We start from the raw sequence: 16,135 nt of genomic DNA, 5'->3' as shown, positions 1-16,135 counted from the left end.
AATCAATACGAGTATTTATTGATTAGGTGTTAAATCCAGTTGGGTAAAGCAGTAGTCGGGTTCCGTTTCGGGGTCGATACACGAATACGGGCTTGCCTACAGAAAGGGGGATTGTCCAGGGTTCAGGGTCGTCGTCCGGTCCAAACCAGGTCAGTACACAGGGGGGGTTCTTGGCCGTTCCAGGGGTCGTCAACAAGGCACACCTATCACGCCATCTCCTCTCCTCTACTTCCTCTCACCGTCACACACTCTGAACACCAATAACTCTCAACACCAAACTCTGCTCAATTAATCTCTGTCCCTCCCCTGGTTAATGTACTGGGTGAGATGCTTGTGAGTGCACGTGGGGTGTGTCTCTATGTGCAGGTGTATTATATCAGCGCCATCAGCTAGTGTGTGTGCATGTGCCTAATGCTGTGCAGGTGTGCTACATCAGTCCTAATCCTCTACCCACGTGACGGATATATCTGCTTTCCCTTACATATCCCAAGGAGGGGAGAGTAGATCTGTCACAATACCTACTACCATACTGTCTTTATACCTGTATCACTGTACATATTAATATTACAACTCTGTGCATACATCTGATTAGCACTACACCCAGTTATACGAATTTATATATTTTGTACCCAGTTTAATCACCTGTACATTGTATATTACTATCTCACAGTTATATTTGTACTCTGGTTGGATGCCAAACTTCTATTTGTTGTACTGTACTTGTGCTGTATAATGACAATACATTTGGCAGTAGAAAAGAGTGGCAGTAGCAAACACACCATACATGCACATATACACAGTTTATTGTTCTCTTCCAGACGACAGTCCGATGGAGGCGGCAGTCGTAGTAGACGAGCAGCAGCAGCAGGGGGAGGAGGATGAGGAGGAGGAGGAGGAGCAGCAGTTCCAGGCCATGGGTAAAGTGGGAGCCAAGAAGCAGAAGAAGCTGGAGGAGAAGCAGGCCAAGAAGGCCCAGAGAGAGGTGGGGAGAGATCCACTGCCCCCCAAGTGGTGGAGAAAGTACACAACTCCTTTTAGTCTAGATGGAAACATAGGGTGGATTTTTTTCCCGGCCACCTGTTATTTCTTAATCCTTGAAGTGTCTATTTTAAGATTCTGACGGGTAACAGGTTGAAATAATGTCCCATGGGGTTTATTTTTAACCCTTTATTACACCTATCCTGAACAAAAACCTGAAAAAGAAAACGGCATAACATTTGAAGTTAACAACATATAGAGACAAATAAAAAAATGCCCAAACAAGTTTGACCCAAGGAATTCAGTACAATTGTTATTTTTAAGATTCAAACACATCAAGGGCGGCTAGGTGGTGTAGTGGGCAAGGCACTCGCCACCAATGTGGAGACGCTGGGTTCGCGTGTTCGAATCCAGCTCTCCTCATTGTTTTCAGTTTAGCTGGTCGTCCGCAGTAATACACATTGGCCGTATTACCGGGAGGGAATCTGAAGGGTGGGGATCGGGCGTTGTGGACAGCGACTCCTACAGGTCGGTTGGTGCGCCTGCGCAGTAGAATCAGGAAGGGTCGGGGGCAGCGTGAGCCTCCCACTCGTTACTCCTCACCACTGAGAGATCGAGCTGCGCAGGTGAAAAGATGCGACTGCTGTTACCTCAAGTACCGGAGGGGACTTGTGCTATGTATGACTTAGTCCACATTGCAGCCGGCTTGTGGGAGGCAAGAAACGGCGTCCGTGACAGGGGAGGGTTGAATTGGATGATACGAAATTGGGATGGGAGACAAATATAGAAAATGGGAGAAAAAGCGGATAAAAAAAAAAAAAGATTCAAACACATCATTTCAGGACAGAAAAAAGCAAAGAAACGCTGAAAAAATGTATATCACATCTCTATTTTCCCTTTTTACTAAAATGTAGTGCATTGGACGAGATCGATTTAGGTTAATATTGGAAATAATATTGTAATAAAGATTGTCTCCATGCCGTTATGCCCTAAATATTGTAGAGTTGCATAAACAATTCTATAGAGACAAATTAACACATTTTCCCAATGCGATTTTGATCAGTGATTTATTTATTGTTATGGTTCAAACTATATGTTTTCATATGCACTGGATATCATGGACTGGATATCTTCTTTGTTGACACAACATTCAAGTATTTTTTTCTACTTGTATTTTGTGCCCTAAACCAGTGGTTCCCAAAGTCGGGGTCGCGACCCAAAGGTGGGCCGCGAGATGATTAAAAAAAAATAAATTTTTTTTTTTTTTTTTTTGTCAGGCCACTGAACTTAGAAGCAGGCCAGGACAGTGTTTCTAGTTGTATTCTAAAATTCTATTCTATTGTATTCTAAAATGTGACTATATGGTTTTATATTAACTTAATAAATAAACAAAAACGAAAAATCTACTTATTTCAACGAACATTTCAAACTAAATAACATATTATGCACATAAAATGCTGAAAACAACCGAAGCAACAATAGTATTTTAATGAGGCTATTATTATTATCATTATTATTTTGCAACAAGTTAGCCCTCTCATAAATAGCACATATAAATGAATAACTAACTTGAACTAACTTAATAGGATTGAAGTGATATTTGGTTTAAAAAATCGGTCGCCTGGCAAAAAAAAAAGCCTGATGATGTGCATTGGGCCGTGGCTCTCTGACGCCTTATTTTCTGGGTCCTGGCCTGAAAAGTTTGGGAACCCCTGCCCTAAACTACTAATCATCATCATCATCATCACTAAAACAATTGTCAAAGTCTATCTCTTTGATCTCCATCTCTTCCTCCGCCTCATCACACTCGTACTCTCCATCCTCCTTATCCATGTTATTTTTTGTGTAATCTGCCTCCTTATCAAGAGCTTCTTGCTCTTCTGACTCCACTTTCTGGGCCAGTACCTCAACAAGAGAAGGACGGAGGATGGGTCCAACCGTCCAGACAGGCTCTAACACCTGTTCATCCATTGTTTTTCCCAGTCCATACTTTGATCATAGCCATAGGCTTTGGGCCTCTTGAATATCGGCTGTTCTGCTCTTTTGTACCAGGCGACTCTGAAGTTGGCTTGCTGTACATGTGGGATGAGACAGACCTTGGGGGGAGGCAGGCGTTAAATGTCTACTTTGGAGTTTGCATCCAGGACTTTATCAGCACCCATCATTTTCTGCAGCATCTTGGCTCACACAGCATCAACTGACTTCATCCGACCATGGCCATCCATAATGCATGTGAAGGACTCCATCTCCTGTTGGAGCTCATTTGTTACCAGCGACAATGTGCCAAGCTGACTAAAAGCCTTCTAGAATCTAGGGTTCTTCTGCAGCTTATTCAACGGATTCACCTTTCCTTTGCCTTTGAAAGCGCTGGCACAGTCATCCCCAGAAAAGTCATAGTATCCCAGCAGAGTGCTGCAGTACTCTTGAGTCCAGAGACTCAGCCAGTTCGGACACATGTATTAGCTTGCAGTGCCAGTGCCGTGGTCAAGGTGCCAGTGCCGTGGTCCAGGTATCTGGAGAGGTTGGTCATGCTGACATGGTAGATGAGGATCATCAGTATATAGAGGTTGGTCATGCTGACATGGTAGATGAGGATCATCAGTATATAGAGGTTGGTCATGCTGACATGGTAGAGGAGGATCATCAGTATATGGAGAGGTTGGTCATGCTGGTAGAGGAGGATCACCAGTATATGAGAGGTTGGTCTGTCATGCTGACATGGGAGAGGAGGATCATCAGTATATAGAGGTTGGTCATGCTGACATGGTAGAGGAGGATCATCAGTATATGAGAGGTTGGTCATGCTGGTAGAGGAGGATCATCAGTATATAGACGTTGGTCATGCTGGTAGAGGAGGATCATCAGTATATGGAGAGGTTGGTCATGCTGGTAGAGGATCATCAGTATATAGAGAGGTTGGTCATGCTGGTAGAGGAGGATCATCAGTATATAGAGAGGTTGGTCATGCTGACATGGTAGAGGAGGATCATCAGTATATGAGAGGTTGGTCATTCTGGTAGAGGATGATCATCAGTATATGGAGAGGTTGGTCATGCTGGTAGTAGAGGAGGATCATCAGTATATAGAGAGGTTGGTCATGCTGACATGGTAGAGGAGGATCATCAGTATATGAGAGGTTGGTCATGCTGGTAGAGGAGGATCATCAGTATAGAGAGGTTGGTAATGCTGACATAGTAGAGGAGGATCATCAGTATATGAGAGGTTGGTCATGCTGACATGGTAGAGGAGGATCATCAGTATATGGAGAAGTTGGTCATGCTGACATGGTAGAGGAGGATCATCAGTATATGGAGAAGTTGGTCATGCTGACATGGTAGAGGAGGATCATCGGTATATACAGTAGAGAGGTTGGTCATGCTGGTAGAGGAGGATCATCAGTATAGAGAGGTTGGTAATGCTGACATGGTAGAGGAGGATCATCAGTATATGGAGAAGTTGGTCATGCTGACATGGTAGAGGAGGATCATCAGTATATGGAGAAGTTGGTCATGCTGACATGGTAGAGCAGGATCATCAGTATATAGAGAGGTTGGTCATGCTGACATGGTATTGTACTGAATTCCTTGGGTCAAACTTGTTTGGGGAAATGTTTTAATTTGTCTATGTTGTTAACTTCAAAAGTGATGCTGTTTTCCTTTTCAGGTTTTCGTTCAGGATAGGTGTAATAAAGGGTTAAAAATAAACCCCATGGGACATTATTTCAACCGGTTACCTGTCAGAATCATCTAGACTATTTTACTTAAGGTGGAATTCCACTCTTGAAGTCTTTGTATTTGTAGAAAGGTTGCTTTACTACAGAGTAAAACAAGCTCACAGACAGCTCTGTACATGTCGTCAGGCCAGAGATAGATATAGAGATAGATCTCTAGATCAAAAAGAGGATATGGAGAGGGCTTCAGCGTTCTTGGTTTTGTTTCGGTAGGTGCTCTTTGGATAAAATCTGGGGTAGGATTCGTTATAAAAAAGTTGAGATCCAAGGCAGCTCTACAAGTTTTAAAATGCCTTTATTTTATGGCTCACATTGTTTAGAGAATTTTAAAATAAACCGACATGTTTCGGCCTACACAGGGCCTTCATCAGGGTGTTGATAACTGCGACCAAACAAAACTGACTAATAAAGAAAAAAGAAAAAACAGCACAGTATATACTTAACTTGACATAGTTAGAAAAGGGTCAGTAAAGAATACAATCTACTTAAAACCCTTCTGGGTCTTGGGATATTTCATATGTTTTGGCTAATTTTGATTTAAATTGTATAATTCCCATTTTAAAATGTTTTACCATGGTATGTTTGGTATCTTTTTTTTCAGCACAGCCTCACATATATGACCTGACAGTTAGTTTTCATATTGTATAATACTGTATATACTGTATACTGCATAATGTACAACACAAAACACAAAATCGGATTGAGAAAATGTGTTATTTTTAGTATGAACCAATGCAAACATATCAAATCAAGGATATAAAACAGTGGAAATGCACCCTCAGGTAGCATATTTACATAAACAAAAGAGAACAGATCAGAATTCAATTTACAAAGCATTATTTTCTCCATACACAGGTAATAAACACGGATGAAATTTTGATTCTCAACTGGAAATGATCACCAGCATGCTTTTTTTTTTAACAAAGTCAGTAAAGGTAATTTGTTTTACAAAAAAAAGTAAAAAAAAAATGTTTTACAGTAAAAAATAACTAAATAATTAAATTGTGGGATATTCAATAATCAATATACATATATACAGTACACATATGACTAGAGTGCAGTCATATAGAGTGCAGGATGCCTGAGGCGTATCCAAAAAAAATATTGCACCTGTCAAACTGTAACGCCTTTTGACAGGTGTTACCTGTGTATACGTGGCATGGGGGTCTAGCTGCGGTCCTGGGGGTCTGCACGGCATGAACCGGAGGGGCTGAGGGGCTGGATCAGGATCACTGTCGGTCTGATCTCCTGCCTGATCTCCTGCCTGGGCTGGACGTCTTGGCCTGGCCTGGCCTGGGTTGTCCTGCGTCGGCCTGGAGCAGGCTGCTCATCATGTCTGCACATAAATGGCACACACATTGTACATATAAGACACTGCTCATACAACACACACACACTGTATATACACTCAATATTCCATTCTGTATATATTGCGTACAAAGTCTGCAAACCTAGTAATAAGGGTTAGGGTTGGCTTGGGCACGCCCTGCCCCCCTAGATGTCCCAGGCAAATCATTGCTGTAGACAATGACATGTAAAAATACATTATTTTCAACTTTTATGAACAGAGTAATAACTAAAACAAAACCACTAATAATAATAATAATAACAATAATAATAAGTCTCTCACCTGTCTTGGTTAGCCCTCCTTCCATGTCTCACTGAACTGGTTGAAGGCAGGGCTTCTGCTCCTTCTGCTCCTTGCTCCTCCTCACTGGATCGTCAAAGTTAGCACATGGATAGCTCAAACTACTACTACTAAAACGTCTACTAATACTACTACTACTGCTACTACAACTACTACTACTGCTACTACTACTACTACCACTACTATTACTGCTAGTACTGCTACTACTACTGCTACTACTACTGTTATAAAAGTCGAACTACTAACTACTAACTGTCCGACAGAAATTATCTAGTGGACGAATTGTGCAGGCTTGTTCTACTCTTTTTTTCTGGCAGTAACTTCCGCCTCCTTCGTCACTTCCTCCCAATCTTTTCCGTTTCATTCTAGCACAAAAAATTGCCAAGATATTGATAAAAATGTAACTCATGTAAAATTATATCTGGCACATTTTAAGCGTGCGTAAAAGTTTATTTAGCATCGAATTGAAACGATCCTGGTTGAGTCATTTATTGGTTTATCAAGACAAAATAAAAAGTAGCGTGTAGTTTCAAGGCCACGTCATAATGCCACGCCGAAAAAAACCCGGAAATGGACTAAGTTTTCGATACAGAGCGGCACAAACTGATGACGTCACTTCATCACGGCGCCGTGAGCCGCGACCGGGAACCGATGGTAGGCTATGTCAACGTGGAAGGAATATACAATAATACTAAATATATATAAAATAAAAAATGAATACATTATATATGTATATATACACACTCAAAATATTGTATCAACATAAGGAAATGAGTCAAATCAAACATAGAATAGAAAAAATAATAGAGAAAATAACAATGTAAGAGCAATGAGTATTGCAAGAAAATAAAAAGAATACTATATAATAAAGTAACCTACTTAGCCTATAGAAATGACAACATGTCCATAGTCATTTAAACCTGGGAGTGAGGTGGCCTGTAGTCTATCGAACCAGCGGCTTTCTTTCTGGTTTAGTATTCTTTGTCTATTTCCTCCCCTAGACGTGAGCGGAACACTGTCAATGCCGATAGCTGTAAACAAAACGGAGGCACTTTGGTGAACATCTTGAAGATGTTTAGCCATTGCATAATCCATATTGTTTGTTTTGATAGCATATTTATGATCAGCCAGTCGATCAAGTAAGCGGCGTTTCGTAAAAAGCGTCACATTTAGAACAGGACGGTATATAAATAACATGTGTAGTTTGACAATTAATGAAGCGGTTAGATGTATATGTCTGTTTGGTAACTGGGTGGGTTTACCTATATGCAGCTTACAATATCAGATGAGAAATGTTTTCATGTTTCCATTAACTTAAGACCGTATATTTGAATATTATGTGTACACACACAGTACATAAAGACAGTAGAGGTTGTGTGTACTTTCAGGAAATGTGTGACACCCACTCTCCAAATCGGTTGCATATGCTGTGTAGAGTGTAGACAGAAGGTCCTTACCGCTTTTGCAGATAAAGAAAAGATTGTTTAAAGTAAATGATTTGGTTGTGCACCATGAACATTTAAATTGAAGTAAATTATTCGTTGTCTAGGCACCATGAACATTTAAACTGAAGTAAATTATTCGGTTGTCTAGGCACCACGAACATTTAAACTGAAGTAAATTATTCGGTTGTCTAGGCACCACAAACATTTAAACTGAAGTAAATGATTTTGGTTGTCTAGGCACCACGGACATTTAATTAGCGTTTCCTCTGTACTGTTAAACATTTCAAAACAGACATGTGCTGTTCTTTGTATGAGCACTTAATTGAGTCAAACAAGGAAATATGAATCCGATTCCATATTCTGGTTTAGAATACCGAATGTTATTTTCTGTCACAAAGCAGAAAATTAAATTAGGCCCCATAAATTAGGTCTACTTTGAGTGTTTGCAATAGGAGTGTAATGCCAATTGCGGTCCATTTGAATGTAACCATTACAATCTAGTGGTTTTGTGTTGTGCTTCACAGGCTGAGCTAGAGGAGAGAGAGGAGAGGAAGAAGATGCAGGAGATGAGAGAGCAGGAGAAACGCAAAGAGGATGAGAGGGAGAGACTTATGGAGGAGAAAGAGGTAAAACACTTGTATGAATGTATGTTTCACTCCACTGTGTTAGGACACCTAGGGCTTCAGCCTTATCATGTCCCTATTCAGGATATTGAATGCTCACACACACGCACACACATGGGGTGACAGTGGCTCGGGAGGTAGAGCAGTCGTCTGGCAATCCGGAGGTTCCCGGTTCGATTCCCACTCCTCCCGGGCAGTGTGTCGAAGTGTCCTTGAGCAAGACACTTAACCCCCCGAATTGCTCCTGATGAGCAGAGTGTGACCGATCGTATCGGACTCCTCTGCATTGTGTATTAAATGCTGATGCCCCGAGGGAGAGTTGAACCCGGGTCTCCCGCTCCACGGGCGACGACATAGTGCGGTCTAAGAGGTGAATTCACTCCTGGGTACCGTACCTATACGTCTATTAACCCTGTTATTATGGGGAAGTGAGTTTAACTTGCAGCCCGCTTACTGCCACAGTCACTTCTCAACACACGCGTTTATCGTGACTGTGGATATACTCACGGACCTCCGTTACACATGGTTGCCTCCGCCGTCGGTGTGTGAATGAGTGAGTGAATGGGTAAAATGTGAAGAACAAATTGTAAAGCGCTTTGGATAAAAGCGCTATATAAATGCAGCCATTTACCACCTACACACACATGCACACACACTCATAGAGGCTCCTCCTTTGACATAGACCACCATATCATAACTCCCATCATTCCTCCCACTGCGCTCCTCAGGAGGAGGAGGAACGTCGGGTGAAGGAGCAGCAGGAGAAGAAGGATGAAGCCATTTACCACCTACACACACATGCACACACACACTCATAGAGGCTCCTCCTTTGACATAGACCACCATATCATAACTCCCATCATTCCTCCCACTGCGCTCCTCAGGAGGAGGAGGAACGTCGGGTGAAGGAGGAGCAGGAGAAGAAGGATGAAGAGGAGTACCTGCGACTCAAAGCATCCTTCGTCATCGAGGACCAGGGTGAGGCTGAGCAGCTCACTGAGGATGAGGTTAGTAATGAGGATGATCCCCCAAGGAGATCAATAATTTGGATTTGAGGGTCATGGTTTTACAGATTAGCTCAATGAGGATGGTCTGTAGTGTGATAGTAAAGGGTTAACCTTCTGTAGTGTGGTAGTGAAAGGGTTAAAGAACATAAAATCCTTTGGTGAAACGCAATTTAACCCCACATGCAGCATCAAGGACAACATTACTGGTTAACAGGGAAAGGAAAACACCATAGGTGGAAAAAAGGCACTGGGGCTTGATGTCAAAATGACGACAATGCGTGAGAAGTCTATTATGAAGGTTAATAAGTGTTTTTTTTTTCTCTTTTTCTTAGTCGCGCAACCTTCTGCAAGAATTCATCCAGTACATTGAGGTAAGAGTCGATATACAGCACAACTGCACCATAATATACATGTCTCTACAGCTGGACAATGAAGTATAGTCCAGTAATAGATATTTCAGTCCATGTCTCTGCCTGCAGACCTTTCTCAAGACATACAGAACACAAATGGTGTTTGTTCAGCGGCTACGTGGCGTAGTGGGCAAGGCGCTCGCCACGAATGACTGAGACGCTGGGCTTGCCTGTTCGAGCCCAGCGCTCCACATTGCTTTCAGTTTAGCTGGCCGTCCATACTAATACACATTGGGCGTATTAGGGGGTGGGAAACTGATGGGTGGGGATCGGGCGTTGTGGACAGCGACTCCTACAGGTCGGTTGGTGCGCCTGCGCAGTAGAATCAGGAAGAGTCGGGGGCAGCGTGAGCCTCCCACGCGTTACTCCTCGCCACTGAGAGATCGAGCTGCACAGGTGAAAAGATGCGACTGCTGTTACCTCAAGTACCGGAGGGGACTTGTGCTATGTATGACTTAGTCCACATTGCAGCCGGCTTGTGGGAGGCAAGAAACAGCGTTCGTGACAGCGGAGGGTTGAATTGGATGATACGAAATTGGGATGGGAGAAAATATAGAAAATGGGAGAAAAAGTGGATAAAAAAAAAAAAAAAATTGTTTGTTTTTTTACCATGATCTACAGGACATGAAGGTGGTTCTCCTGGAGGATCTGGCATCCCACTTTGGAATGCGTACGCAGGATGCTATTGCCAGGGTGCAGGACCTGTTGGCTGACGGCGCCCTCACAGGTCAGTGTGATTAGAAGTTGAATAAAAGGGTGCTCAGATGTGGTCAGGGTTCGTAAAGTGCTTGATACATCGTAAGTCGAGGCCCTGAATTCCTCAAACAGCCCATCTTTTAACACATTGGGCGCCATGCATTGTGCCCATCATTATGCCCTCTCTGCCACCGCTGTAAGCCTATGGAGATGTTTACCTTCTTTGCAGGGCTATAACTTTTTTAATATTATAGCTATATCTGCATTACTATGGCCCATTCAAGTTTCAAGTTTCTTTAATAGTTGTCATACAGAAGTACAGAATACTTTTATACAAAATGCTTCTTACTGTTACGCTCCAGAGACTGCAAGACAAGATAAGTATGAAATAAAATAACATAGTATAGCATGTAAATTAGAAGTAAAAAAATGAGGTCACAGTGTTCAGTATAGACATATGTACAATGTTCGATGCAGAGTAGACGTAACTGAGTTACCATATAATATACAATACTGTGTAGTGTACTAATATACAATACTATATAGTGCAAGGCAGAAATAGGATGAGGTGCAATTTAAGTACAGTTTACAGTAGGTGTACGAGTTGTAGTGCAAATCCTTTATCAATAAATATAAAGTGTGCTTGTGTGATCTAAAGTGTGGAGAGTGGGTGCTGCAGTGTGTTGTTTGTTTAAGTGAGTGTGTGGGTGTGTGTGCTGTGTGCATTTGATGGTTGTTGCATAGTGTTTATTGTTCGTTTAGCAGCCTGATGGCCTGGGGATAGAAGCTTCTTCTGAGTCTTTCTGTGCTCGCCTTAAGACTCCGGTATCGCTTGCCTGACCGCAGCAGTTCAAAGAGGCAGTTGTTCGGGTGGCTCGAGTCCTTAATAATTCTCTTAGCCTTCCCCTTGCACCGCTTGTTGTAAATGTTCTGGAGGGTGGGAAGCTATCGTTCCGGATGTGGGAACGTTATATTTTCTCATTCATACATTGTTGTGTTAATACCGTCGAGAATATAAGTATGTTTTAAGCTTTTCTGCTGTAATTCCTTCAGTTATAGGCCCTGAAGCATATGATAGATTGGCGTTTCTTTCCTATACACGCTATATTAAAAAATTCAAATGTATATGATCGGTATACATTATGCTTCATCATGCGTGAAGGAAAGGGCGGGCGGGGGGTCGTTTATAATTCCTTGATCGTCAGTAACGGCTTTATTTAGTATGGGTTGATATCAGTGGAGGCTGCTGACAATTTTTAGGTGAAGCACAAATTATTATATTATATTATATATTAAATTATATTTTTTAAACATCCCCAACGCTGCAACACCCCCATTCCTCCCAGGAGTCAGGCTCCTCATTCGCTTCCATTCATTTTGGGGACCATGTTTAAATATCATACTTCTGAAGTATAAACAAACTATACTGCTGTGACGATTTCAATAAAACAGACCATTCTGAGTCAATGGTATGCAAAACTGTACATTGGAATATCTAACATGTATTTACCACCTTCCTCTGCACGAGGCCACAGATGGGTTTTATGTAACACAAGGACAATGAATGAATGAATGAATGAATGAACAACTTTATTTAACAGATTGCAGAATGGGTACAGTACGGCTCAATACACACAATTGTTAAGGGGATGCAGACCAGAGAAAGACTTTCGTCTTGTTTACATCAGGGTCCCCCATTTTCAATTCATCATAACATGACATACAGATAGACAGTACTGCTACATCTATATATGACATACAGAGATATAGACAGTACTGCTACATCCAGACATTTATGACATACCAGATCTACAAATATACATTACTCTTTAAGAGTACAACGCCTGTCATATAGACCTATAGCATTGGAAACTCTGAGAGAGGAGAGGAGAGGAGAGAGGAGGAGTGTTACAGTAACGTTACACAAACTGACTTCTAAAGCCAAGACACTTACCCATAAAGACGGTATCTCGATCGATCTCATCTTTCGTTGAATAGTGCAGTTTCTCCATGTGACGAGTCCGACTCGAGCCGCGTGCATTAATCCCATGGAAAATGTAAACGATAGCCATGTGCATCGCGAGCCAGCTTGTTGCATCAAATTGATGTTTGGCTTTTGTCTCCCGAGTGAAGTTAGAACTACACTACTGTTACGGACACGTATTGTTCTCTAAACAATTCGGCTGGCTAACGTTAGCTCACGTTAGTGTCCAGGCTAAGCAGGCTTTCGTTTTACAAACACCAACTTACTTTTTTTTTTTTTTTTTTTTATATATACTTTATTGTGTCAAAGAAAAACATTTTACATTTAGGTATAGTAAGTGTACCCACATACACATACACAACTGCACCTGTCCATACTTACATACGTACATACACACACAAATGTACATATGCATATTCCAAATCTTGACACGTTTTTTTTTTTTTTTTTTTTGTACCCATCACCCATACAAAAAACAAGAGACAAAAACACAAACAAAGGGGCGAGCACCAGCATAGATCCCGGACCGGCACACATCCAACATCCATCCCTACCCGTCCCCACACACACACATACAAGAAAAACAACAAACAACAACAACAATAATAACAGCAAACAAATAAGAAATTAATAGAAAAAAGAAACCAACAAAAAATTTAAATAAAATAATAATAATAATAATAATAATTAATAATAATAATAATAATAATAAGTAAAAAGGCTTGAATTTTCATTGTAGGTATAGCTGTAGGCCTAAGGGGTATTCCCCAACAATTGATCAGTAGATCATCACTGTTTCATGTTACTTAAAATCTTCCTTAAAGACTGATCTGTCTGTCAACTAGTACCCCTCCATAGTTTAAAGAGACCCCATCTTTTTCCCAGCATATTTTCATTCTTATTGATTTTGTAGGTTACCTTTTCCATACTATATATGTCCTCTACAGTTTCTAACCATTTGTTTACTTTCGGGGGTTCAAGTTTTTTCCAAGCTCTTGTAATTTGTTTAAGTGCTGCAGCTCTCAAAATAAAAAAAAAGGTATAGTTCTTCTTTTTGTAGGTTTTTGGGGCGTGTTCCTAAGAGTAACTTACTTTTTTCTGATCCAGATGCATAAGTCCACTTCTTCATGTTGCTCAGTTGCTGGTTTATACTTCGGTCTTAATGTTGGCGCAAATTTAATTTAGCCTACTGTGTTGTTACAGCTGTACAGCTTACTAAACTACTAGCTTGCTCTTTCAATGCTGCCTTGCACACAGTCAAAACAGTCCAGCTGCAGTTCCGTAGGTTAGGTTTAGCTGGGGCCAATCTCAAGTTTCTCAAGTTTCTTTATTAGTTGTCATACAGAAGTACAGAATACTTTTATACAAAATGCTTCTTTCTGTTACATTTTGTATACAAGTATTCTGTACTTCTGTATGCCAACTAATAAAGAAACTTGAGAAACTTGAGATTGGCCCCAGCTAAACCTAACCAGGGGAGGAAACTAACTTTTTGGCTTACCAGCCAACTGGCGAGTATCTGATTTTTTTTACCAGCCAAACAGATTTTTTACCAGACAAAAAAAATCGCTAATTGTGATAATTACTTCTTTGTACGTCTTCGTCTAAATTGATCTTCAATCATAGTAAATTAATCACACTGTCTCTACTCTTCAAAATATTACATCATTAAATCACATATTAACATGAAAGAGGGAACTATTCTGGACTGGGTTGGGCTGAACTGGGCAGTGAAAGATGTTGGGCTGGTCTAGGTTATACTGAATGATGAATTGAAAATGAATTGAAAATGGGGGACCCTGATGTAAACAAGACGAAAGTCTTTCTCAGGTCTGCATCCCCTTAACAATTGCATGTATTGAGCCGTACTGTACGGTCTGTACCCATTCTGCAATCTGTTAAATAAAGTTTTCATTCATTCATTCATCACAGCTCAACTACTAGGAATGTGTGTCTGACTCTTAAGTGCAGGAAATATTCATCAGAAAGGGGGGACATGATGGAGGGAATGGAAAGAGCAGGTTTGACAGGAGCAGGGTTGAAGGCAGGGAGCGAAATTAACTTTTTGACTCACCGGCCAGTGGCGGGTAGATGGGAAGAATCTACCCGCCAAGCATATTTCTTACCCGCCAACTTTTTTTTGATAAAACACTTTTTTATTATTATTTTATATAAAAATTTTTTTTTAATAAAATATATATATTATATAATCATACTTGTGATTGTGTTATCTGCGAGACATCGCCACCTCGCTGTCTGCAAACAGCTCCACTGTCTGTGTGTATACTCGAGTGGCCTCCAGCTCCAGCAAGGATTCTCCGGGGGTGCAGCTGGACCCTAAACGCTACATTCAGCATGCAAAAGAATTCTCCGGCGCTGCACCTGGACCCTAGTCAGCAGCCCTCACTCATGCGATGTAAACCAGGGACTCGAATACGCATGTTGTTGTTGTAGCCACATTGATGCCAGGAGCTTTCTGTAGCTACTGCTGGATGGCGTTGGGACAACGCCTCAGTGAACTATTTAGTTTACTGCGACATTTCGTAGTGACTAGTTACCTAGCCAACGGAGGTATTATGCACTGGACTATTGCTGATGGATTTGTTGATGTCAGGAGCTATCCGTAGCTAGCCGGCTGGATAACGTTACACAATGCCTCAAAGTCATGTATTAAACTAAGTGAATAGTTGACTGGGTCATTTTGTAACGGTAGCTAACGTTATCTCACGAAGGTCCCACACTGACTAGACTAACGTCACGGTGAGGCAATAGCCTCTGTTTACATGCAACAGGTGAGGAGGGGGTAGCAGCAGCAGTGCGCGGTGCGCGCTTCATGTCTGTGCTGAGACAGCGAGTGAGAACTCCGCTAAATAATTGGATCATGATTTTCGATTTTCACATGACTATTTGATTTGACGCCACACGGCGCTCAGACGTCTCAGTGGGAGGCGCCAAACGTAAAAACTGAGCGCAAATGGCGGGTGGCGCTCTCTAGTTTCGGTCCCTGGTTGAAGGGCATATTGGAGTGTGGAGGAAGTGGACAAGGCATTAAGCAAACAGGACTGAAATGGGGGACCCTGATGTAAACAAGACGAAAGTCCTTCTCTGGTCTGCATCCCCTTAACAATTGTGTGTATTGAGCTGTACTGTATTGTACCCATTCTGCAATCTGTTAATAAAGTTTTCAATCAATCAATCAATCAATACTGGGTTGGGCTGGTTTAGGTTGGACTGAGTTGGGCAGTGAAAGAACCAAGCATTTCACTGTAATGTAATAGCTAAATAAAACAACTTGAACTTGACTTGTTACATTTGCACTCTGGTTGTATGCCAAATGTATTCTGGTTGTACTGTACTTGTGCTGTAAGATGACAATACATTGGAACCGAATCGACAACGCAAGGGGTTCAGCAGGTGTATTCTGAATGCCAAGTATGACAACATCACCGTTGTGAAGGGCATATGGGCGAGTGTGATATGGGGGGAAACCCGGTAATAATAAAATGTCACTCGGCTGCATTTAAGCAAAGCCGCTCAGTATAGTCCACTATGTTGAATGCGCGTTATGGTAGCTTGTTACATGCTAGGTAGCTAGCCGGCTAATGCTGGTTGAC

The 16,135-nt window shown here is 41.6% G+C and overlaps 1 protein-coding gene across 1 annotated transcript in view; it reads left to right on the top strand.

The window, feature by feature from the left end:
* Positions 1-16,135, top strand: part of ddrgk1 (DDRGK domain containing 1) — a 34,735-nt gene that overhangs the window by 3,432 nt on the left and 15,168 nt on the right. The window contains exons 3-7 of the mRNA XM_084325450.1: positions 819-982; positions 8,326-8,427; positions 9,309-9,431; positions 9,764-9,802; positions 10,463-10,568. Coding sequence (XP_084181576.1) covers positions 819-982; positions 8,326-8,427; positions 9,309-9,431; positions 9,764-9,802; positions 10,463-10,568 — 534 coding nt within the window. The remainder of the gene's footprint in view (positions 1-818; positions 983-8,325; positions 8,428-9,308; positions 9,432-9,763; positions 9,803-10,462; positions 10,569-16,135) is intronic.

Source organism: Notolepis coatsorum (genome assembly GCF_963971535.1).
Source record: "Notolepis coatsorum genome assembly, chromosome: 11".
NCBI classification, from domain to species: Eukaryota; Metazoa; Chordata; class Actinopteri; order Aulopiformes; family Paralepididae; genus Notolepis; species Notolepis coatsorum.
Note: the sequence above shows the minus strand (reverse complement) of the source record. Positions and strands in the feature narration are given on the sequence as shown.